The 26,829-nt window shown below is 40.1% G+C and overlaps 1 protein-coding gene across 2 annotated transcripts in view; it reads right to left on the reverse strand.

Annotated features, from left to right (window-relative positions):
- Window positions 1-3,215: 3,215 nt before the first annotated feature.
- Window positions 3,216-26,829, reverse strand: part of LOC139468165 (tuberin-like) — a 179,242-nt gene continuing 155,628 nt past the window's right edge. For both annotated transcript variants that reach the window (XM_071249953.1, XM_071249954.1), the window contains exons 37-39: window positions 22,974-23,006; window positions 15,382-15,473; window positions 3,216-4,214 (exon numbers count right to left, since the gene is read on the reverse strand). In XM_071249953.1, coding sequence (XP_071106054.1) covers window positions 4,005-4,214; window positions 15,382-15,473; window positions 22,974-23,006 — 335 coding nt within the window. In that variant the 3' untranslated portion in view covers window positions 3,216-4,004. The remainder of the gene's footprint in view (window positions 4,215-15,381; window positions 15,474-22,973; window positions 23,007-26,829) is intronic.

The raw sequence follows: 26,829 nt of genomic DNA on the forward strand, positions 1-26,829 counted from the left end.
AAAACTGTATTTCATTTTGTTGATCAATGTGACCATACGCTCTTATTACTACCGGTATCCATAAAAGTGACTAATGCGCTTACGAATGGCGCAACAGAGGTCGCGAGCTAGTCTAGATTTCTGCTCTAAATCCGGGTACTCACTGGGAAAAAACAATAACAAAGGCAACAACCAGTCCCGGGGAATTGCGTTAGATCAGTGCCCCTTTAAATCTCCAAAGTAAGCAAGTAAGTAAGTACCTTGTAACATTCGTCAAAATGTCTGTCTGCAGTACACCTCCGTTAAAGCGTGCACGAGTAGAAATCACCCCCCAAATCAGGAAGATCTGTCATTTTAAGCAGAGTAAACCAAACATCACTCAGAATGAAATCATAACATTTGTACTTGAAAAATTCTGCGTGAAGATCGGCAGATCAACAATTTCCGACATTTGAAAGAATCATCGAAATGGACAGCAGTTTCTTCATCGGACACCAGCACATCGAAAGCCACACCATGAAGAATTAGAAAATGCACTGTTCTTGTGGTTTTCAGACGTGAGAAAGAGAAACATCATGTTAAATGACGAACTTCTTAAAACTCAAGCGAAAGTGTTAAAGGACAAATTAGGCGTTGAAGATTTTCATACAGCACTGGTTGGCTCCATCGCTTCAAGCTGAGACATGGAATTAAGATGCATAAAGTCCATGGTGAATCAGCATCCGTTTCACAACTTATGTGAAATATAATTTCAAATTCACACACGTGTATCAAAGGACCCGTGAATCTGTATTTACAAAAGTGGCCAAATAGTAGGGTTATATGTACGTGCGTACATTTGTCAATTTGGTGAATTTAAATTATTTCAGGAGGAAGAACAAATATATGTTCAGAAGTATGCATCTTTCGTCATGCAAGCGCATGGCATTTATATACTGAACCGCAAAAGAAACGTCACCTTGGATAGATATATACTCAACAACAAAAGTTCCTGTGACACCAATATTTTAGTGTATTTTTCAAACAAGTAAAGTTTGTTTTTCAATATTTGCATGTACATGTACATGCACGGCGTTTCAGTTGGACGTTTGCGGGTTTTTTCGGACATGTTACTCACACATGTGATTTTTCAGTGTGAACAGCACACTGGTTGTTTAGCTCTAAGGTGATCATAAATGTTTACGCAATGCCACGTCTGATGAAAATCAACATCTACTCGCCGCTGGAGTAGTGCATACGTCACATGATAGTGGTTTAAGGTTAGTTAACTGTTACAAAACGTTCACTAATTTTGAGTGTTGAGTGTTCGTTGTTTAACGCGGCACTCAGCAATGTTCCAGCTATATGACGGTGGTCTGTAAATAATTCGAGTCTGGACCAGACAATCCAGTGATTGATATCATTAGCATCGATCCACGCAATTGGGATCGATGACATGCATCAACCAAGTCAGCGAGCCTGACCATCCGACAAGCATGGGTTGCTGAAGACCTATTCTACCCCGGATCTTCACGGGTCTCACTCATTTTGAAGTGACTGGTGTGAATTGTCATCAGACACGTGTTTCCTGATCTGTACTCTTCATGCCTGCCTCACTGGCATAGACAAGACAAGCGCCTATTAAATATTGAAGGGGTATGTTTCTCCCTTTGGTGAGCAATGTTTCCATGCTGATAGCCAGAAATAAAATAACTCAAAACTTCTTACTTGTTGGCACATATCATCAAAAAGATTGTATATACGCGCAGGGCAAAATAAACAAGCCTAAAGAGCACCTATTATTACATGTGTGTGGAAAGTACCCATTTGATTGTGTGTAGGAGATGTTCTCATGTTTGTATCAGAAGTACCAATTTGTGTGTGTGTGAGAGAGAGAGAGAGAGAGAGAGAGAGAGAGAGAGAGAGAGAGAGAGAGAGAGAGAGAGAGAGAGAGAGAGAGAGAGAGAGAGAGAGAGATCATTAAGTTTCACAACTATGTACTAGTATATAAAATATATAAAAAATGTCCATAAGCTACATAACAGCACAGTTCAAATTTGAGGGCTTACCTGAAATGATGGTCATAATGTGAAAGGCATCCATCTTTAAAATAATGCACCATGTGCTGGCCCTATAGACAAATTTATTCACCTTTTTTAGAACTGTGAATGTGTCATATTTCATTATTGTATATCAAAGATCAAACAGACAGTTATTCCACAACTCAGATACATGTTTGAAACTTTTTTCAACCAATTTTACCTTAAATTTAACCATTTAACTATTGTTTTGCACTTTTCAACATATTTACTAAAATAAGAGTAGTAATTGAGCTTGATAGTATTAATTGTGTCAGTTCTTCTTGATAATAGCTAAAGTAGCTCATTCTAAGGACACTGCCAAGAAGCAGGATCAAACCCCGGACCATCTGCTCTCCGGTGGACGCTCTATCAGTAGACCATGGAGGCTTTCGCATCAGCTGTAAGGGGGGCATGGATATGAATCCTGTTTTAAGAAAATGAATCTGCAAGCTGAAGAAATAGGCCCAAAAGACATTTTGAAAAGTTTCTCAAATCCTTATTGTTATTTTCTTAATGAAGTTTCAGTTTTGTAAAGAGAGAAGTTTTTGAAGCTATGAGACAATTGAGACATTTTGAAAATGGCTAATATTGATATAAATGTGAACAGATTTCTGAGTTTCTCAAATCCTAATTGTTATAATTTTCTAAACAAAGAGAGAAGTTTTGAAAGAGGTGGAAACTCATGATGGATGTAAGACAAGCGTGACATAAGTTCATATGCTACGTTGCTTGGTTCACAGAAATGAAACATACTTTCTCAAAAGAACATCATTGTTTTATTGAAAAGATGTATATGTAAGCTTGCAAAAATGCCTATTAATAAAAAGTATTATGACAATATTATTTTTTATCATCCAAAACTGGCTCCCACAGGAGATATGCTGCAATGAAATTGCATCACAATGCTTTGCACACCATTGTGACGTCACTGGTTATCATGATGTCACAATCAAATGGCTCTGCTACTGAAGCTGTTAGTAGTACTATTTACACTGAAGACACTGCTAATTAATGTCTACAAACTGCAAATGTTGGAAGAATGATGTTGGATGATAAATAAAATCTCACCCTCAGGTCTTTTGATATCAAATATATCAACACGAGTTGATAAAAGTGGCAAAAATCCTCGGCAAGCCTTGGAATTTTTCCACTTTTAACAACTTGTGTTGATATATTTGATATCAAAAGACATGAGGGTGAGATTCTCTATATCCCCATATTGTATGACTTGCAAACTACTGGTATCTTTCCAACATTAGATCTACAAGTGACATTAAAATGAGTATGGTTTTACATCACTTTTAGCCATTTTCACTCAATATCACGGGTACTCACAATGTACCATTGTAGGGAATTGAACCTAGGCCTCTGGCATGATGAGTGAAACCCCACCGCCCTGTTACATAAAGGGAAGACAAGAATATGCAAACATAAATAACAGATGTTTTAATACAATGGACAAAAAGAACAGTTTCCAAATTGCTGACATGACGGTCATGGTGTTCATGTCAAAAGTTGGATAAGAGTCCTGTGAGCAACAGATTGGTTCAATCATGTAATACACTGACCAATGGACAATCCAACACACCATAAGCACAGTTTTAATTCAGGTCAGCAGTCCATAGTTTGAGTTCCAATATGATAAGACATTGGGGGTCTTATCTGATAAATCTCCACATGGTCATGAGTGCTGGAGTTAAGGTTTACACAGCTTTGAACATTGTATCAGTATGTGTGTTGACTGGGTTACAAAAGAAGATTACCACTTGGGTATGGTTCTGACAACATAATCATGAACATTGGACACACTTAGATCACCACCATCTCATAATTCCATAAGTTTGCATGTCACACAGAGATAATTACTGTGGCAACTGGCAGGCAGAATCAGACAGCTAACAGGTTTTTCTCAAAATAATCACCTGTCTCAGTCTGTTTCATCATTTGAACAATTCCCTTTTAGTACTATACATAATCAGTAAAATCTTCAACAAAGGACCGTCCTCTAAAAGTCTTCTGTTCACTGTCCTCCGCTAGGACTTCATCGTGGTCCCCTCTTTCCTCCTGTCTAGCTTTTAGTCGTATTCGCTTAATTTGCCTAAGCCTCTCTAACCAGTTAGAGGCAAAGGGATCTTGTGGTTGGGATTGCTGTCGCTGCAGTACCATTGATGCAAGCTGCAAAACACAAATGATTTATCAACTGAACATCAGAAAAACTGATAACTTAGACCACATAAAAAATACAAAGAACTTTCACTTTGATTTTACATCAAAGTAAAGATGCAAGATCAATCCTTCAATCTGATTCTCCCATGTTGACAACCGAGAAAGCTGTTCTAATTCACCAACCTAAAATTCACAAATGTGAGTAACAAAAACATTCTTCCTCACGGCAAAACAACTGTTGAGAAAACCCCCCAAATAATTTGAAATATCTTAATGATTATTTTTTTTAATTATTTTTACGAAATAAAAACTATCTTGTCTTATTCCAGAAAAGAAAAGAGTCAAGGCAGATAAAACAGGAAACAGAGACACTCTTTGGTAATAGCAAAGATACAGAGTGAAGCATCATGGATTAAGTCCATTGTCTTGAGTGGCTTATCGATCTTGATGAAGGAAACACTGGTAAAAGCCTTCATGTCGTGTACACAAAAATTAGAACATTTTCTCAAAGTAAACAAAAAAATGATTTTTATGTTTCTTTCATGTTGTATGGGTATCAAACATCCATTCAAATTCCTGGAAGCATCATCTTCCTGAAGTAAGGGAGTTAACAGTAGGGCTGCAACGAATACACTGAGGTGAATATGATTCATATCACGAATATAGGGTAACGAATACGAATATTAATTCACAATTACAATAACAAGTCAGAAGTTTATGTATTATTTATTATATTCAGTGAAACAATAACATAATTTATTTGACATGGTTTGTTAATTATTAATAAATTATATCTGCTCAAATGCGACAATAACCAGTGAAAACAATACTATCAAATTAAATATTATTAGAGTGTTGTCACTGAAAGAAATCTATGCATATGATATGTTGTTATGGATATTTTATAGGTACAGGGTATGTAAATATACATGATAGCATATTCATAAATATTCGATTCTAGTAGCCATGAATAACGAATTCAATTCATGAATGGTTAAGGTTCGATTCACCGAATACGCGAGTGAATCGTAACAGCCCTAGTTAACAGACTGGAAAAGTCCAGTTTCCACCCTTGTTGAACTTTACTGGAATTCCAGAGTTACCTTCTGGCTGGGCTAATGAGTCTATGCATAGTCCAATCAAAATCGCGCAACAAACTTGACATCTGGTTCGTCAACATGGATTTCAATGTGCAGATTTCCTTCAACAGCAGGGTTTGCAAAGTATGTCAACTGGGCGTTGACAGATATTTTCTAAATCTTTTCATGTTTTTTATCAAGGTGCACTTTGTTTTATTACAACATACATCTTGATTATCGTCTTTACTGGCAGCCCATTTTGTTTTTGTTTGAAATCTGATTGGTCAATAGGAGGGACACAGAAGGGACGTAACTTGTAATAGCCACAGGTGGATATAAAAAACAACACTGGAACGTCTCTGTAAAACGTGTAAGGTCTTCAAAGATAGAGAATCACTTCTACAAATAATCCTCAATCATGATGAAGAATTTGGTGCACTCTGTAAAAAAGAACAATTCTTAATAATTTTCAACAACAGTTACCCAGAATGAATTTCCAAGATATGTTATCGTATCTACAATGATAAATAAATTCCTTGTATGTACAACATTACCATAGTTTTGCTGAATTCTCATATTGTTTCTGTATCATTATAATACACTTGTTCAAAATGAAATTGTTATAATGTACCTCCTTTGTTTGTTGAATGAACCTGTATGTTTTGTACTTACTGTGCATATATTTTGTAGTTGTTTCTTCATGGAATGTTACGCAATAAATATCTTAGTAAGGATAAGAATTTATGGATGAACAACTTCTTTATTACAATTAATAGCCGAGCCTTGTGACCCAACTGGTCTGTTAACAAAAAAAAAAATCTCTTTTACTGGCCAATCATCAAATTGGAAAAGAACATAGACGCTGGCGAGTTGACCTGTATTAGTAAGTTTGATGTGATGTCACTTCCCATGCTGCAACTGAATGTATGCACTCAGAGTTTCTGAGAATGCTGATGGGTACAATTAGATAAATCAAACTGTTGAATTTTGAAACAGATAAATTCAAATCATAAAAATTTGTTTCATGTGTCATGAGCTAATTTACAAGATTTTATTTTGCAAGCTCCAGCAACTACCAGGTGTCGTTACCAGCCTATTCAAATTCTTGCTAGAACTTACTATTCTCCATTACCGGCTTTTTGTCATCAGTCGTGTTGCCACGTTTGTTCAAGACTGTTGTGGGATGTTATAGTTTTTTTTATTGGTGTGCTTTAGTTTTTTTGTGTGATTTGCAATCATCGGACTTTCTAAAAATTACTACCTCGTCACTTGTGCCATGCCATAATGATACTGATTGTATGCAACGAAGTACAAGATTCAACCCCAACCTGCCATGTATAAGAAGGATTCAGTGCATTGACATCATGCTATAGCCAATTCTGAATCTGAGGTCACAGATGACGAATGCCATACAGATGATGAAACCAGTAATTGCTCTCAGTTGAGAAGCATGTTGATAACGTGTGGTCCACTTAGGGGTGAAATGCAAGTACCTGTCATTTTCATCCTACTTTTCTTCTAAAGGTACCAAATGTGTTTTGTCTCAGGATATGTATTATTACTGAATACCTTATGCTGGATATTATTTTGAAGGAACGCCCAGTCTCTGAGGGACGAACCATGAGATGATAGTATTGAATCTGTAATGGATCTTGATCTTGAGCGTATAGCCAAGGTCAACAAAGTGGCTGCGGCCCATCCACTCTTGCCTTGTGATGGTCATTGGCCCACTTGGACTTTATATAGCTTATAAGAAGAACCATGTGCTGGCCAAAATAGTGAGATTAAATTTCAATCTGTGGCAGTGAATTTTAATAAATGTCTTGCCGTCTTGTCAAAACTGACCAAATATATGAAAAAGAGCAAGGTTGTTATGAAAAGCATACCAACGTCTTTCAGTGATCCTATCATGACAGAAATGGGAAAACATAGACTTGAAGCCAAAGTTGTGGTGGATGCTGTTCAGCCCAAAAAGAAGAAGCCTAAGTTTGGATTAATATTTCACAGCAGCAACAGCCTACCAGTCAGGTCAGGCCTGAAGAGTCCTTTTGAACCTGGTTTCGGGTGCAGTGCTTTCGTTGCCATCAGAGGAGGCTACCACCAGGCTTATCATATACCATGGTGACATTTGGTTAGTGATCTCCACTCAGGATGGGACATAATGTGCAGGGACAACTTGCTCTTACTGCTCCAGAACCTAGACTTGATAGTGAACTGGGGAAAGTCCCATCTCAAATCAAAAACAGATAGATTTCCTGGACTTTGTTATCATAGCTTCTCAAGAGATGATGTTTTGTCATCTGGAGGAGAAAATTACATCAACTCTGCTAGCTCCAAGGAAGACTGTTGTCCTTGGTTCAGGCTATTATGTCAGGTTCTTACAGAAGAACCAAGTTCATGTGCTTATCAAGGGAAAGTGTGATGAGACCATTTTGACTCCTGATCAGAGATATCCTGGTACATCAACAAATGGAGCTCTTCAATGAGGGCAATAATTAAGCAGATTATAATTAATTCTAGGCTTGCCAGGATTGAATGCTCCCAACCTAGGTTGGGGGGCAGTCTGTTAGGATCGGGCCACATTGGAACGTTCCCTTCAGAGTAGGTGTATTTTCACATCAACTCGAACAATCTTCTTGCAATGTCTCTGGCACTCAAATTATTTGACAGGAATTTGTGTTCATGTAAGACGGGACAGTGGCTCAATGTAATCAGAGGTGGGTGGACAAATCCATCTGTTGAACAGATTAATCAAGGAAATCTGGGAGTGGTGTGTACAAATGTCACTTGCTCTGCCAGGGAATATGAATTCAACAGATTGGCAATTTCAAAGTGATTAGGACATGTTTGAAGGAAACCAGTTCTCTTATCCAATCAATCAGCATTTAGAAAATATTACTGCAGTTATCCAGGACAAAACAAATTTTCAAAATGCAGTGTGGACCAGGTTAACTTTGAACTAACACTTGACTGTTGAAGGAGGTTGGGAATTGCAGCCGTATATTTCACCAGAGACCATATAATGGAGGGACGGCCCTCCCCAACAGTTTATCACTAACCATCAGCGCTACGGTCTGGCATATAACTGATACACCCCGACACCCTGCTGTTAACCTCCCGGTACCACTTCAGATGTGCAATAGATGCGCAGACATTCACGACTGACCATTCTGGTAAACAATATCACATAATATCCGGGACTAGAGTTAATTCCCTTAGCTGAGATTTCTCCGACTACGACCAGCGACAATCCAATAAAAGGACATCTCTTAGCGGATCACAAAGATTTTTTATCATATCTCTCATTAGCACATGTCAGTTGGCTGCAAATTATTTGCTGAACATGTGTGTCTTCCTTGACATTCATTTCAATTGACATTTGCCACAGCCATGGACGACTTCATTCACTGGGACGATTTCGTCTTGGACCAAGATATACCACTTGAAGAATTCCTACCCAACGACCAGGGGTTGGTTTCGGTTAACTCTTGGTCTGAATAGAATGACAGTGATGTTACCGCTACCAAGCCGTCAGTAATACCTCCCAAAAAGTTTCACTCAAAGAAAAAGACAGGAAATGAAAATATGACAGGTGTCTATGAGCGTAGGTTTTCGGGGGCATGTGAAGAAAAAGCCGATACGATATCAAAAGTATTTTAAAACGTATTCTATTTGTTTTAAAAATCAGTTAATATATCTCATTTTATGCAGCAAGTGTATAACTATTATAAATAAACAAATATACCGACACTTGTAAAAGATCACCTTATACTTGATGTTCACAAAATATATCTCCACATTATCTTCATATCTACATTTAGTTGCAAAAATGCATGGTCACCGGCTGGTGTAAATGCTTTACTATTAGCCAGAAACAATAAGGCCATATTAATGTCTTTATTTCATGTAAATTTGCTACTATTTTATAATGCTTATAGTTCCAATGAATGAAAAATACACATTAATCTACGAGCGTTGTTAAATGAATTTTCCATGTGTTCGACGATACGTTTCACAAGTAATCAAATGTTATTGGTTAATGCCTGTTTGGGGCTAGCAGTGATAATGGGGTTTGCCGGAGCGAGGTATGTTTTTTTCAAAGGGAGGCTACTGTGAAATTCCAAAGCAAAGAGGACGATTGTTACTTTACAATCGTTATTTAATATTACCCAATCAGTTTGATATTTAAGCATACAAATAATTAGGTATTTCAGGTATAACAGTATAGCTTAAACAAGCATGGTACCAGATATATACTAGTATACGTAACCTGTAGTTAAGTTTGTAGTTTTCTAAATTGTTTCATCATGGTTTTCTATTCATACCTGATCAATCAAAATCTAACCTGGAACAAGGCATGCAAATGTAACTATTAAAACAAAACAAAACAAAAGATCACAAACTCTGACATATGTAGATGTATTTATCATAGAAAAGGACAGTAGACCATCTACTTATTTTACTGAATGACACCTTCGACCATGTTGTCTCGAACTTCTCTCGTGACAACTGCCGATATAATCCTTCTTGTTTCTTGGCATTTACAAAGCAAATTATAATTTCATAATACAAATATTTCATATAACAGATTTTTTGTTGTTGTTGATGTTTTGATTGTGTTGTAAATACACAAAGTAAGTAGTACCTTCATCATATTTACATTATTATGATTGTGTTTAGGCCTAGATCATATAGTTCATAATTAATATTTACATGGCATAAAACAAAAAATAGATTAAATGTAGTCATGATTAATAAAGATAAAATCTACATATGATAACAAATATAAATCATTGTCAAAATATGAAGTTTTCTTCAGCGCATTTTCATTCATGCTGCTTGGAGAGATCCTGAAGTTTCTGCATGAAATGAGCAAGTGAATGCGACAACCTTGTCCATGACGCTTTTGGAGGAACATACACACAAGCAATGCAGAACTTGCCAACAAGAAAGGAAATGTATTCAAAACTGCGAGATGACATTACATCACATAGCTGGACACTGTTCTTGAAACTTGTTGAAACATACACAGCAATGTGTAGTGTCTCCTGGATAGACTTTATATCCTGGCAGGTCTCTTTCACTGTAATCATTAATGTGTGTTTCTGTGAAACACAAAACATCAAGCACACCAACAAACTTATCCTTCTTCACATCTTCAAAATGAGCACTGAGGGATCAAACATTCGGGTGAGCCACCTTGAGTCCATCACGATTAATGTTCTCTACAGGGTGTGTTCAGGTGAACAGTCTTTCATTCCGCTATCTAGTCATCTCATCAAATGCTTTTTTGTTTACTACAATTTTGTATTCATCAAAACCTACAAGTTTTAGGCCTTTCCTTGATTTGACCCTACTGAGCATCGTATACACTTGACCAGGCTGAGCTTTAAATTTACTTCCTTGTGCAATTGTCATGTTCCCAATCATCTGCTCAAAGGTGCTACCTTGAGACTTGTGGATTGTGAGGCCCCATGCTAAAGATCCTGGATACTGTTTTCTTTCAACCAAACAGATTTAGCATTTTCTGACACAGAGAACAAGGCTGTTACAGCAGTAATTGGTACTGCATGTTTCAAATTGACAGGACTTCGCTTTCTTGCATCACAGCACTGAGAGGAAATAGGCTGGTTCAGGTGACCCGTTCATGTTACCGGTACCCACTGTGAGGAAGTAGGCTGGTTCAGGTGCCACTCTTCATGTTACCACCATGCACTGTGATGAAGTAGGCTGGTTCGGGTGCCACTTGTAAATTGTGTTTTCACAATAATTCACCATATACCTTGTCAAAGGCCCTTTGTCAAGTGGTATACATCTCAATCAGGTTATTATGGTAACGGTTCTCAGGCAACGCTGTGTAGATGTTTTTGTGGAATATGTAAACGGTTTCTGTGTTATGCTCTTGCTAAGGAAACATTCGTAAAAATCCCAAACTATCAAAAAGGCATGGTTTTCAAGATCTGCTCTGGAAACGTGGACTACCGCCATTTTCAGACTTAGTCAAAGTCGTTGCCATGGAAACTCGAAAAATAATTTTAAAAAAAAATCCCAAACTATCAAAAGGCACCAGTTTTCCACTAGACCTATTTATGTGCCACTTTTGGTGAAGAAATAATGTACGTTTTTCAAGTTCTGCTCCGTAAACAAGGACTATCACAATTTTCAGTCTAAGTCAAGGTCATTGCCATGGAAACTCGATTTTTTTTTTTTTAACTCCCTTACTATCAAAAGGCACCAGTTCACCACTAGACCTATCTATGTGCCATGTTTGGTAGAGAAATCTTGTACGGTTTTCAAGTTCTGCTCCGGAAACGAGGACTACCACCATTTTCAGTCTAAGTCAAAGACGTTGTCCCGGAAACTCGAAAAACATTTTTTTTAAAAATCCCAAACTATCAAAAGGTACCAGTTCACCATAAGTCCTATCTACGACAGGTGTTCATTAAAGATTTCCCCTGACCCACTTCCGATGGACCTGGTGGAATGAAACTTGGCATAGGTATTAGTCTTTCCCCACATAGGAACCACCAAGAGTTACACACTTCTCCCATCGTTTTATGCAACTATGGAGACCTCGCTTGTAAAAGCCCTCATTTTGCGTCTCAAACCAGGACTTAACTTCAGAAATCAGTGTTTCATCATCTGTGAAACGTTTTCCCTTCAAAAATGACTTCATGGTTGGAAAGAGGTGGAAGTCAGATGGTGCAAGGTCAGGAGAGTAAGGAGGATGTGGAAGGATTTCATAGCCACAGGACCGCGCTTCTGTTTGGGCAACAGGAGAGTGGTGTACTGGAGCATTGTCTTGCAGGAGACGGACACCCTTGGTCAGCATGCCACGCCTCTTAAGCTGGATAGCGTCCCGCAATTTCCGTAGCAGTGAAGCATAATAAGCTCCTGTAATTGTGGTATCCTTGCCAAGAAATCCATCATCACTACTCCGTGCTGGTCCCAAAACACTGTGAGCATGACCTTGCCTGCAGAGGGTTGGACACATGCCTTCATTGGGGGTGGTGACTCCACATGCTTCCATTGCATCGACTGAATTTTAGTCTCAGGATCATAGTGATGGACCCATGTTTCATCCTGTGTGATAAGTCTGTCAAAAGGGTTTGTCGAGTTATTTTGGCACATGTCCAAAAGATCCTTTGAGCATTTGACTCGTTGCTGCTTTTGGAAAGGTGTGAGCAACCTGGGAATCCATCGTGCAGACTCCTTATGCATGTTCAAATTGTCATGGATGATTTTTTCCACAGACCCTACACTGATCTTGACATCTTGTGCTAACTGGCGAACAGTTATACATCGGTCTGCCAAAATGGCGGTCTCCACTTGATGGATAGTGTCCTCATCAATGGCTGAATAGGGGCAACCAGGAATGGCAGCTGTTTCCACAGATGTCCGACCACACTTGAACTGGCGATGCCAGTGTTTAACAACGTCATATGATGGGGCATCTTCCCCATAAGTTGCTTTCATTACATCGAAAGTTTCTTTTCGTGTGCGACCTTTCAAATATAAAAACCTAATCACTGCTCCGTATTCTACTGGCTCCATTGTCACACCCTACTCGATCATAACACCTGTAAAAGTGGTAAGATTAATAGTTCGGTGCTGCAAATTCAGACATAACCCATAGATACATGTTTCATTACACATGTGAAATTTCAACCAAATATGATAACCCTAAGTGGTTTAGGGGAAATCTTTAATGAACACCCCTCGTATGTGCCAAGTTTGGTTAAGATATCTCTCACGTTTTTTGTGTTCTGCTCCAGAAACGAAATGTGACGGACGGACAGCACCCATTCCTATATCCCCCTTCCACTTCTCGGCAGGGGATAATAAAAATAAGACACTTTATAGGATGTTTTGAAAGATATATGCGGACGATAATCACAGACAAAATGCATGTTATGTCGTCTGCTATATGGCAATTCAACTTAAAATGTATGACTAAAATATGTGTTTGCGCCAAAACTCATACAAAAATAACAAACGATCGTACCTAAATAACTTTGGTTCCACACAAAAGCGGAAATCGTGATGAATGTAAAAATGTTTATATTAGGACCGATAATAGGAACATATTTGTCTGAAAGCATGTGAAATTGTTGTGGTGTAATTATTTTGGAAAAATTCAGATTTAGTCACATTTCTGGAGTCAAAATTAGAAATTTCCCAACCGCCCCAGATTTTTCAATGGCACTACTCTAATTTTTAACATATCTCCTTTTTATACACCTTGGTAACCAAGGACTTTCATTGCGAATTAGTGGCCGTTATTGAAAATCACAATCTGTACTTTTGCCGATTTTACAATCGGACAAAGACAAAGCGTGTTCACAGTCATCAAATACAATAACAACGACATGCTTTAGGGCATCAACAAGACTCAGCTGTAATGTTGACAACGTTAAGAAATACATGAGTGTAAATATGTGTTGTGAAATATATCTTTTGCATGGGAAAACTAGGCGACAACGATGACTGCAGTGAATGTGTTTCTGCTCGCTTTAGGACAGGCTGCGCAGAACAAGCCATAGCACTGATGGTTTCGCGCATAGGCTAGAGGGCCTTCCCTCTATTATATGGTCTCTGATTTCACCAATACAATCCTTACATTGGGATATATTTGCTTCCTGAAATCACTATGGTCACCCTCTTGGTAGAAAGCCAGTAATGGAGAATGGCAAGTTCTTGGATGCAATGCTGCAGTGAAATGGTGGGAGGGAGATGGTGGAAGGGAAGTGGTGGCAGTGAGATGCTGCAGTGAAGTGATGGCAGTGAGATACTGCAGGGAGATGGTGGGATGGAGATACTGCAGGGAGATGCTGCAGGGAAATGGTGGGAGGGAGATGGTGGCAGGGAGATGCTGCAGTGAAATGGTGGCAGTGAGATGGTGGCAGGGAGATGGTGGGAGGGAGATGCTGCAGGGAGATGGTGGGAGGGAGATGGTGGCAGGGAGATACTGCAGTGAAATGGTGGCAGGGAGATGCTGCAGGGAGATGGTGGGAGGGAGATGGTGGCAGGGAGATGCTGCAGTGAAATGATGGCAGTGAGATGGTGGCAGGGAGATACTGCAGTGAGATGCTGCAGGGAGATGGTGGCAGTGAGAGGCTGCAGGGAGATGGTGGCAGTGAGATGGTGGCAGGGAGATGGTGGGAGGGAGATGCTGCAGGGAGATGGTGGCAGTGAGATGCTGCAGGGAGATGGTGGCAGTGAGATGGTGGCAGGGAGATGGTGGGAGGGAGATGCTGCAGGGAGATGGTGGCAGTGAGATGCTGCACGGAGATGGTGGCAGTGAGATGCTGCAGCGAAATGGTGGCAGGGAGATGGTGGCAGTGAGATGGTGGCAGGGAGATTGTGGGAGGGAGATGCTGCAGGGAGATGGTGGGAGGGGGATGCTGCAGGGAGATACTACAGGGAGATGGTGGGAGGGGGATGCTGCAGGGAGATACTACAGGGAGATGGTGGCAGGGAGATGGTGGGAGGGAGATGCTGCAGTAAAATGGCGACAGGGAGATGGTGGGAGGGAGATGCTGTAGTGAAATGGTGGCAGTGAGATGGTGGCAGGGAGATACTGCAGGGAGATGCTGCAGGGAGATGGTGGGAGGGAGATGCTGCAGGGAGATGGTGGCAGTGAGAGGCTGCAGTGAAATGGTGGCAGTGAGATGCTGCAGGGAGATGGTGGCAGGGAGATGCTGCAGGGAGATGGTGGCAGGGAGATGCTGCAGGGAGAGGGTGGCAGGGAGATGGTGGCAGGGAGATGGTGGGAGGGAGATACGGCAGGGAGATGCTGCAGGGAGATGGTGGGAGGGAGATGGTGGCAGGGAGATGCTGCAGTGAAATGGTGGGAGGGAGATGCTGCAGGGAGATGGTGGCAGGGAGATGGTGGCAGTGAGATGGTAGCAGGGAGATACTGCAGTGAGATGGTGGCAGTGAGATGCTGCAGTGAGATGGTGGCAGTGAGATGCTGCAGTGAGATGGTGGGAGGGAGATGCTGCAGGGAGATGGTGACAGCCAAAGCCTGAACTGATATTGCTTATGCTCAGGAAACAAAATGTGACACATGGAATGACATAAGAAGAGGTACTCACATTACAATGCATTGCAATCTGTCGCACCAGCACTGCCAGGCTGCTGTCAGAGATGATCTTGGTGTCTGTGTGACCAAGGATATCAGCAATATCTGCAAATTGAACACAAAAGTAAAACATCACTTGATGAGAAAGTGAACTGTATCAATAAAATGCCTGACACCAGCTAAGTTTGTTGATCATACCGCACGGACAACTAGCATTATTTCAGGTCATCAAAGAAGACTAGCTTGGTGTGGGATGCAAGGAAAGATGGCATTAGCTTAAGACTGCATCACAGATGACTAGCTCGGTGTGGGATGCACATCTTCCCGAGTCAAGGGAGTTAACTGACTATTCAAGTCCAGTTTCCACCCTTGCTGAACTAGGCTGGAATTATATTATGCATAGTTCAAACCAACTCGTGTAACAAAATTAAAAATTTTAATCATACACAACATGGCGACACCCATGCAGATTTCAATTGATTGCAGGAATTGCAGAGCATGTCGACATATATTTTCCCAAGCCTTTTATGTTTTTGATAAAGGACAAGACCCTCTTTATTACAATATAGATCTTGATTATCAATCAGATCGTCTTGACTGGGGGCCGCCATTTTTTTTAAGCAAATGCAAACGATATGAGAGGTAGAATACGAATGGTCAATAGGAGGGACATAGAAGGGACATAACTCATAATAGCTACTGGTGGCACTATGATCGAGCCCATGAATTCCAGTCTACTTCGGCAAAGGTAGAACCTGGACTTTTACAGTAGGTTAACTCCCTTGCCTTGGGAAGATGGGGATGCAAGGACAGCTGGCGTTAAGACTGCATCACAGATGGCTAGTTTGGTGTGAAATGTAAGGCAACCTGATGTAAGTCTGAGTCACACTGCAGAAGATGTAGGCGTCACAAGATATAAACATCAACTGAATAAACACCATGGGTACAACAACCTATAGCTTACATGTCTTAAACATATAGGACCCAAATAATATGGTATACATATAAATAGACACACAAAATGTTTCAAAAGAGGAAAATAATTACCTGAGAACATTGATATGTTTGACACCATCAGGCATTAACAGAGCCCTACACTACACAGACCAGGAGCTGTAGGACCCCTTACACTAACAGGCATGAACAGAGCCCTACACTACACAGACCAGGAGCTGTAGGACCCCTTACACTAACGGGCATGAACAGAGCCCTACACTACACAGATCAGTAGTTGTAGGACCCCTTACACAAACAGGCATGAACAGAGCCCTACACTGCACAGACCAGGAGCTGTAGGACCCCTTACACTAACAGGCATGAACAGAGCCCTACACTACACAGACCAGGAGCTGCAGGACCCCTTACACAAACAGGCATGAACAGAGCCCTACACTACACAGATCAGGAGTTGTAGGACCCCTTACACAAACAGGCATGAACAGAGCCCTACACTACACAGACCAGGAGCTGTAGGACCCCTTACACTAACAGGCATGAACAGAGCCCTACATGACACAGATCAGGAGCTGTAGGACCTCTTACACTAACAGGCATGAACAGAGCCCTACACTACACAGATCAGGAGCTGTAGGACCCTTACACTAACAGGCATGAACAGAGCCCTACATGACACAGATCAGGAGCTGTAGGACCTCTTACACTAACAGGCATGAACAGAGCCCTACACTACACAGATCAGGAGCTGTAGGACCCCTTACACTAACAGGCATGCACAGAGCCCTACACTGCACATACCAGGAGCTGTAGGACCCCTTACACTAACGGGCATGAACAGAGCCCTACACTACACAGATCAGGAGTTGTAGGACCCCTTACACTAACAGGCATGAACAGAGCCCTACACTACACAGACCAGGAGCTGTAGGACCCCTTACACTAACAGTCATGAACACAGCCCTACACTACACAGACCAGGAGTTGTAGGACCCCTTACACAAACAGGCATGAACAGAGCCCTACATGACACAGGAGCTGTAGGACCCCTTACACTAACAGGCATGAACAGAGCCCTACACTACACAGACCAGGAGCTGTAGGACCCCTTACACTAACAGGCATGAACAGAGCCCTACATGACACAGACCAGAAGCTGTAGGACCCCTTACACTAACAGGCATGAACAGAGCCCTACTCTACAAACCAGGAGCTGTTGGTATACCAGCTGCTGACAGATATCAAACAATAGTTATCATTGTTAATAGTTCTAAAAATACTACCTCTATTACACCACTGCCATTAATCCTGTATTTTGGCATTCATCACACCATAAAAATCTACAAGTTTGCAACAGAAGACTTCTCACTGTCAGCTATCCATAAACAGTTAAACAGGAAATAGTATCCTGCTGCCTAATGCTCTTGCACATGCGCAAATTAGTAAAATCTCACTTCTTTCCAACAATCACACACAAGATGCATATATTTGGGAGGTGTGTGGGACTACTGAGGTAATAGAGGTAGTATCATTAGAATCATTAACAATTACTATTTTGTTATAATTGCTATGAATATCCTACCTCTTTTACATTACTGCCACAAAGTCTTAGAGTGACTGGTGGGTTCTGACATCTAGTAATCTAGGATAGTTAACAGTTGTTTTGGGGTACCCAAAAAATCCAAAACTTCTTCAAAACTTGATGGACCAGGTAGATGATGAAGATTAGGTAACACCTTAAAACTGAAACACCTTAAAAAGACTATACCAGAAGATGTTATTTGCATCCCAAACCACTTGTGATGTCATCAGATGACTGCACAGATAGTCTGCCAGACACACAAATCAGTGATGTGCCTACCACTTCTGTTGACACCTTCCGGTCCAGATGACGACACTCCCAGTTCTGATGTCACATCCAGTAATGATGACTCTTCTGGTTGACCTGACCTGACATCATACCAGTGATGTTATTATGTAACTCTAGTCGTTAACCTATGATCTGCCCTATTCACTGTAGACAAAGATCAAACGGTTAACTAAACTACCAAAGCTGAGGCTGCAGGAAAATCCTTGGACCAACCACCAAAGACTACCACATCAGGTTTTATGTCTATGATATGTTTGAACGTATTGTGGGACTTCTACCAGACCACTTGTTCAGTGGAGTCTGTGCTTTGTGGCTGGTTGATAAGGCTGTAAAAGAATACAACGTTGGAGTACAATGTAGATGGTTCTGCATTCTCTGCAGATGGAATTGTTGGCCCTCTGGCCACGGTACAAGCTGTGATCGTTGATGGAAATGGAACTTGTATCCTTTTCTTTCAACTTCAAGAATCCAGCAGTTGTTTTTGACATGCTTCAAAGTTTTGATGTATGACACACGGCATCCTCCCACTGGTCCCAGAATTGGTGTTCATTAGTTGAGGATCAAAGTCCATAAACCAATCCAGGTCTATTGAGTCAGATCCGAGATGTGTGGGTAAGAATGCATTATACCGGACACCGGAACAAATGTTTGATAGGGTGCGGCAACTGATGCGCATAAACACCCCTAACAACAAGGGATTTTGTTTACACCGCCATTTTGGATACACATACGAAGCCGTCTTTTTCGTTGATATTATCTTATTTAGTTTTCAGGGGGTTTATACCCATAATAATATGTACGGTATAGTATGTATACAAAAATCAATAAAAATCTGTAAGTTCTTACCATTACAAAACAAAGTCATCCAAACCGTCATTTGCCGCTGTGTTTACAGGAGCGAGTGGTTGCTGTTTCACAATGATGTCCCTGTCTGGTTATATGTTCGTGTGATGAGTGGAACAAAGGCAGTAAATTTGTTACTCACGTCAAGATACTTTCTCCTCACACAAAATTCCGAAGAACTTGTGTTGATATATTTGATATCAAAAGACACGAGGGTGAGATTCTATATGTGTACCAATGTGTGGTTTCTGGACAGTCAGATATGGCGATTACCTCTTCCCCTAGCTCTGGTCCTGCCTCCTACTCTATGTTTCAGCTCAAAATGTCTACAGCGGTCTATTGTTTCAGTGTTTAGACAGGACAGACCTCTTAGACACTGCTCTATTCCGGACTTGTGAGATAAGATGTTGAATCTGAGATCATAACAACTGTCCAAACATCCAGACTTGGGTGGACAAGAATCACCAAGCATCTTCACTAGGCTGTCCAACAGGCTATGGATGAAGCCCACTTGTGTGAGCATCCCTTGGGATGCCCTCATAAGATTCTTGAAGAGGTAGAATGACGTGGCATACTCCTGACACAAATAGTTGATGTAAGGCCCAATCTCCACGGTATGTCTATTGAATGTGCCGAAGTCGATGGGCTGTGACAACAAGCATACTCAAGCAACTAAGGTGTGGTCTGTTCTTCAACATTAGGTTGCATGTCCAGCATAAGGTGATAAATCTCCTCAAGTAGTTGTCCATTGGTGACAAAAGCCCTTGAAGGAGAATGGGTGCCGGCCTCACACATGCAATCCTCTGGACAACAGTGGTCAGATGTCTCTCAGTCAGAGCCTGCATGTCAACTTGCTGCTCCTTCATTAATTGCTCAAATACATTGAGGGAGAGCGTCTGGGTGGATACATACTGGATTTGCTTCTGTCGCCACAACTCTGTTCCTCCATGAAAAACTGTCTGCCAAGATGTTGAATTTCCTGGGAATACATCTTCCCGAGGATAGAGAGTTAACTGACTATTTTCCAGCCTTGCCAAACTAGGCTGGTATTATGGAGTTACGTTTTGTCTGGACTAACGAGTCTATGCATATTCCAATCAAAATCGCCCACCGAAATTGAAATTCGGTTCGTAAACTGTTGTGCAGATTTCAGTCGATTGCAGGATTTGCAAAGCATGTGCACCACCAACTCGTTGTCAGCAGGTATTTTCCAAATCTTCTCATGTTTTTAATCAAGGTGCTTTGATGCATTTCGCGATGTAAGACCCGTTTTATCACAATATATATCTTGATTATCGATCAGATCGTCCTGACTGGGCGCCACCATTTTGTGTGAAGCAAACGCAAGTGTTACGAGAGGTGGAATCTGAATGGTCCATAGGGGAGGCTTAGAAGGGACATAACTGGTAATAGCCACTGGTGGCGCTACGATCAAGCCCAGTAATTCCAGCCTAGTTCGGCAAGGGTGGAAACTGGACTTTTAAAGTCAGTTAACTCTCTTGCCTCGGGAAGATGTGGGAATATGACAGGCTTCAATCCTGCAGCTGATTGAATCTGCCAAGGCAGTAGTCTCGTGTAGTCTCGCTCATTAACACAGATTTGGTCCCCCCTTTGTCCCACGATATAGGCCTGCATGCAGTCTTGCTGCTGCTTCTCCAATTGCTCAAATACATTGAGAGCATCTGGGTGGAGTCAGACTGGAAAAGTTTCTGAGTCTCAGGGGGATAAGTTAATAGTGCGGCTGCTTGCAGATGTTGTAGAGATAAAGTGGACACAATTTATAGATAACAACTTTTTTAATACTCTAAAGGCAACGTTTCGGTATAAATCCTCATACTGTTGTCAAGCAAGAATGGCTATAGATATCGATGAAAAAACCTCAAAGGTTTTCTTTTAGGTGTCTGCTTTTTCCTGGCGAACAAATTGACGGAGAGGGTGGCACAGGTAGCTGGCGACTAAGGTAAAGGAAACACCATTCTGTCTCACGATATGTCACTCTAACTACTTACGTGAGCGGATCCCTGAAACTACTACTAAATAACATAGTAACAACTAGTAACATCTGTAAAATGAAGATATTATATAAGCCACATTCTAAAAATGAAATATGTAGATGATACTTTCATCTATGTGGATGATAATTAAATCTTATGTGTATTAGTTGACGTGTATTAGTTTAATAAGTTTGATTTAGTTCTTTGTGATCCTCTCCCCTTATTTACGTTCACCTCTTTAATTTACCTATTATTAACAATGGCGAAATCATGAGAATAAACAGAAGCAAGTGATTTCTCTGACTTAAACCATGTTATGGTATATATAAAAGTTTGCTAAAATTTTGCATAATGACCTACAGTTGCCACAGTTTTACTTGCACAAAATGCATGTTAAGAATGGCCATTGAATTCCTGGCTAAGAATCAACAACAATAGTATGATGTCAGCATAATGGTTCAATTTCAAAAGAGTAAATTTCATTATTAATGAATTTGGAACAATTTGAAAACTAAGATGATTTTGCAGTTTTGAGAACATTTTGTCTTAATTACGGTTATAAGAAGGGGTGGTGTGTGTCATCCTTCTTGGGGTCTGCCAGACATGTTTTGGTTTGTGGATGTTTACCTCAACAAGTATTGATGGTTTCAATTAATGTGAATCCTTTAACAGTCCTTCAAAAATGGAAGGCAAATCAGAAAATATTGAAATCGATCAAATATCACATGACCAGTCTCCACTTTGCCTTGTGCTAGTTTCCTATAAATGGAGAGTTGCATTATTTAATGGTTAGATAGTACCTCAATAAGGACATGTCAAGGTTGAAAGTCAAACACATTGGTCATTAATCAAGCCAGAGGTAATACATAACTGACCAAGAACTATTGTTGATTACTCGTGAAAACATAGTTACCAAAGTTGATAACTGTGTTGATAATTTGAATGTAGAAGATACTTTCTTCAAAGTAGATTATATCATCTACATAGATTCAAGTATCATCTACGTAGATGAAATTATTATCTACGTAGATGATATTTGTTTTTAGAATGTGGCACTGATACACTTCCATAAGATATAGAGTTACTCTCATTAGCAAAGTGTTCCAGACAAAAACTGAGAACAAAACTCTAACACTGTTTGATTGACAGTTTCAGGTGTTGATAAGTAACAGCAAAGACAAGATATTTTAACCCGTGAGGATCGGGGACGAAATAGGTCTTCAGTAACCCATGTTTATCGTAAAAGGTGACTATGCTTGTTGTAAGAGGCGACTAACGGGAGTGGGATGTCAGGCTCACTGAGTTGGATGATGCATGTCATCGTATCACAATTGCGTGGATTGATGCTCTTGATTAAGTCACTCACTGGACAAACAAGATATTTTACAGATGACAACTTCTTTATTCTATTATGAATCCAGCACAAACAGGACACTGAAGCACAAACAGGACACTGAAGCACAGACAGGAAAGAAGTGAGGTTTTTCCACCTCATGCTTGCACAAGAGCATTAGGCAGCAGGATACTATGTACTGCACAACTGATTATAGATAGTTGAAAGTGTGAAGATGTTAAAGTGCGATGACCGCCAAAATACAGGTGGATTTACGGCAGTGATGTAACAGAAGTAGGATATTGTTGTAGTGTGATAGTGTTTGTGCACATAAAATATTATTAAAGTCAGATATAATTTGTGGTCCTCATTACAGATTGTTTTTTAATTCACCATCATCAATGTTAATTCTTCCATTTGTATATTGTTGGTTGCATCTGCCCAAAATAACAGTGAAATATCACAGCTGTTTGACAACAGTGTGTAGGGGTATTGCATCATGCAGTTCTGATAAACCAAAAACATCTCTAGCACTAATTACATGTTGCAACAAAGAGCAGAAGCAGGTAGATTGAAGCATATTCAGCAGACTGATGGATAGACAAGGTTACCTGTAGATATTTGCCCCTTGAACTCATATGGCTCTAAAACAGAGAAGTGTGCCTATGTTGACAGGGAGCAAAATACAGATAATCATTATATTTACAAGGATAATCTCTGAATACCTTCCACTTTAAACAAGACAGAAACAGCCACAAAGCTCTGTGGGGCTCACCTGAATTTTCAAGAATGTTGGCAACATCAAACATAAAATCATTAGAAATTATGATCACAAGGATGCCTGCTGGGGTTTATCTTTTTCTAGGACAGGTATTTTTAAAATCTTTGTTATTTTCTCTAACTGTCCCAATAAAAAAGAAGGTGGTTAGTGGGCATTTATTACCCAAGGCTGACTTGCTACCAACCACACCAACTTCCCACTTAACTATAGAAGCATTGAGGGCAAACAATCCTTGTGTTCACAGTTCTGCATAAAACAAGAATTACCGGGGTACTAGTAGTTAACTTTTTAACTATTTTAACAACACATGGATAAAACGTTCACCTGTAAGGAAACAGATAAAAGATAAAAACATGTCCATTTATATATTTCCCTCAGTTTCCAATGTGCAGGGACATTTAATTGGTAGGTGCTGTGACATCACACAACAATTCACATTTTATCTGGTATATTATGCCATATATTGAAGGAATTAACTCAGCTTCATTGCTCCATATTGGAAAAAGTCTGACTAACATATATTGTACTCCTGCGTTGTAGGGTCAACACAAAACCATCCCAGCATAAACATATTTACTGTAAATTAAAAGATCACACCACAGTGGCACAATGTCACATATTCAACATACTCTTTGTGACCACAATCATTCACAATTGGCTTTTTTGGCCTAAGGGGGCACGGGTGGCCCAGTCGTCTAAGGTGCCGCGATTCGCTGTGCAGAGTTGCGTCCCTTGGGCATGCCAGAAACCTATGATTGTGGTTTCGAATCCCGGTTCGATCTGATTATGTTTCTAGGTTTGTCAGCACCATACCCGTGTTCGTGGGTTTCACCGAAGTGGTAAACGTCTGAGACCTGCATCACTTCGGGCTTTCCTCCCACATTAAGCTGACACACCGCGATAAAACTGGAATACTGTTTAAAGTGGTGTTAATCCCAACTCACTCACTCACTCTTTGGCCTAAAATTGGATTAGGATTCCGAATGAACTTTAAAGGACATGATCAGACTAAATATGGGCTTAAATCATGTATAAAACAAATATCTTGAAGAAAAAAATATATATCTAAAGTCATTAGTAGTAGCCAAATAACGTTAAAAACCTACTCGTATTTCAGAAACTACTGAGATTTAATTAACAGAGTTGTCATCACGTGACCCGTGGAGAGCTTACAATGCAGACGATCACTGTTTCAGTGTAGTGTTGGGTAGATGACTAGTGTTCGCCATGGCTTCACCAGACAACGACACCAATAAAAATGTTGAATTTTAGACTCAGTGACCTTACACATACCTGTCCATATCAATATCAGCCCATGGTTAGACAAAATAGTCTTGACAGCTGCAAGCAAAGCGAGGTAGATCTATCAAGTGAAGTCGATCAATCAGATGTCAACACAGAAAGACTAGGGTACACCAAATGGTGTTAAACGCTATCCTCACAATTCTGAACAAAATGGATTTTTATCCAAAATGTTTCTTTTCTTGTGATAGTTATTCTTGTTATGTAAAATGTGCTTACCATTGTCAAAACATTGTTGATTGGGAAAATCCTGATGTACATCATATTCTATATCTTTTGATCAATAGCTAACATGTATTCATTTTTATCTGCTGTCCTGTCTTTATATAAACAAGGTGTATGTAATGTTCGTGGTGGTGAGTGTAAACCTGTTACTTATTCGTTCTAAAATGAGAACTCAATTAATTTCAGGGCTTGCAGATATTTTGAACACAGAATATACTCAACTTCAAGTCTAGTTTACCAAAGAGTGATAGTGTGGTGTATACAGGGGCTGATAGAGTGTTGTTTACACGTTTCTCCCATAACAGGGCTTGATCTTCAATCGCCAGCAGTGGTTTATTCACAGTGGTTTATTTTTTTTCACCCAATCTGATTGGCTGGCTGAGAGTGGAGAGTTGTGTTATCGCGTTTTGATTGGCTGGCTAAAAATAATTGACAGCACTATTTACGGATAGGGGATACCCGAGGTCGTCTAGTACAAGAAATCCCCAGCTGACAAAACATTACCGTAGTGACGGTGTTTCCATCTCCGAAAGTTGGTGACCGAGAGAAAATTTGTGGGGGAAGAAGGGCTGGGATATGTGGAGATATATCAGAGAATTTCCGCTTCCCAATGTACCAGATTCAGTTGCAAAATGAGAAGACGGTAACCGAAGCGAGATACTGCATCCATATTACGGGACCAGGTGAGCCACTCTGGTACATTCTTTACTGTTTTTTTTCAAGGCTAATAACAAAGCTAATGAAACAGTTATTTACTTCATGTAAAAATACTGATGAAAAAGCGAAACAAACCATATTGTTTTCGGTATTGTTTAAAAAAAATAACCATCAACCACATAAGAAATGTCATGTTATAACGAAGTGTTGATCTAGAGCTGATCGATCAAAAACATTTCATAGTTAAATTAAAATAATCGAGACTAAATCCCTGTTTATATGCACACTCTTTGCCCCCATGGGTATATTACCCCCCAGGGTAAATATACCCACGTGGGCAAAGGGTAAAATGTGGTTGTGTTTATATGCACTTGTATACTTGTGGGTAGATAATTCTCATATCATATAGACTCCCTGATAATATCAATCAATTTAACTCATTTGAGTCAAGACAATGGAGAGGTTTGGTTGTAGTGCTCGGAAAAGGAGAAGGCAACGTTTTATGCAGGCATTTGCTCTTGCAATAAGCTTGTCTTTTCTACGAGAAAGTTTAACCTGGATGAAAGAAAGAAGCAGAAGTTGGTGGTACGGTATTGTTTTAAAAACATTTGATGAAGTTCAATGGCTTGAAAATTTCAGGATGTCTCAAGCGATCTGCCTACAATTGGAGCCAGTTTTGCGCCGTTCATCAATGGTTAGAGAAGCCTTGACCACTGAACATCGCGTTGCAGTAGCTGTGTACTTCTTGGCCGCAACAGTAGAGTACCGAACAATCGGTAACTTGTTTGGAATAGCCAGGTCAACAGTGTGTATCTGTGTCCATGACATCTGCAAAGCCATATATCACAGGATGTTCAATGAACTGGTCAGATTTCCACGTGGTGAAGCCTTGCGGGAGGTTGTTGATGGGTATAGAAACAAATGGAACTGTCCGAACTGCTCAGGAGCAATTGATGCTACACATGTTCCCATTATTGGGATCGCATTTAAAGGAGAGCATAGACAACACGTGGACAATTAGCTTGAAATTTAATCTGAAATTACATGTTTTCAAATAAAGAAATCTTATCTTCGCAAATATACCATCTGTTTTAAACCTACGATGGGAAACAAACATCAGAAACCAATACCATCTGCTACGTCTTGCAGTTATGCATGAGTGTGACGTTAGCTTTGATAATATAGAAATACTCTCATGTTTACATGTTACATACATGTGTACATGCATCGCATTGTGACAAAATACTATTTGTATCAACATAACACTGCTTAAAATGATTACAAATACACTTCTAAATAAATAGTAAAAGGGCACAATTTCCACAGACAACTTATGTGTTTCAATACCAAATGATCATGATAAGTAACAAAACGAAGAGTCTTCTAACACAAATAATGAAAAAATAATGAACAAGATTTGGGGGCCAACAGGCAATGCAGTAGTCATGTACAGTTTACATGTTCAAGTAGGTACGTCCATCACTGCTCATAGTGTGATAATG

The sequence above is a fragment of the Haliotis cracherodii genome, unplaced genomic scaffold (assembly GCF_022045235.1).
Source record: "Haliotis cracherodii isolate W230 unplaced genomic scaffold, xgHalCrac1.p SCAF_2, whole genome shotgun sequence".
NCBI lineage: Eukaryota > Metazoa > Mollusca > Gastropoda > Lepetellida > Haliotidae > Haliotis > Haliotis cracherodii.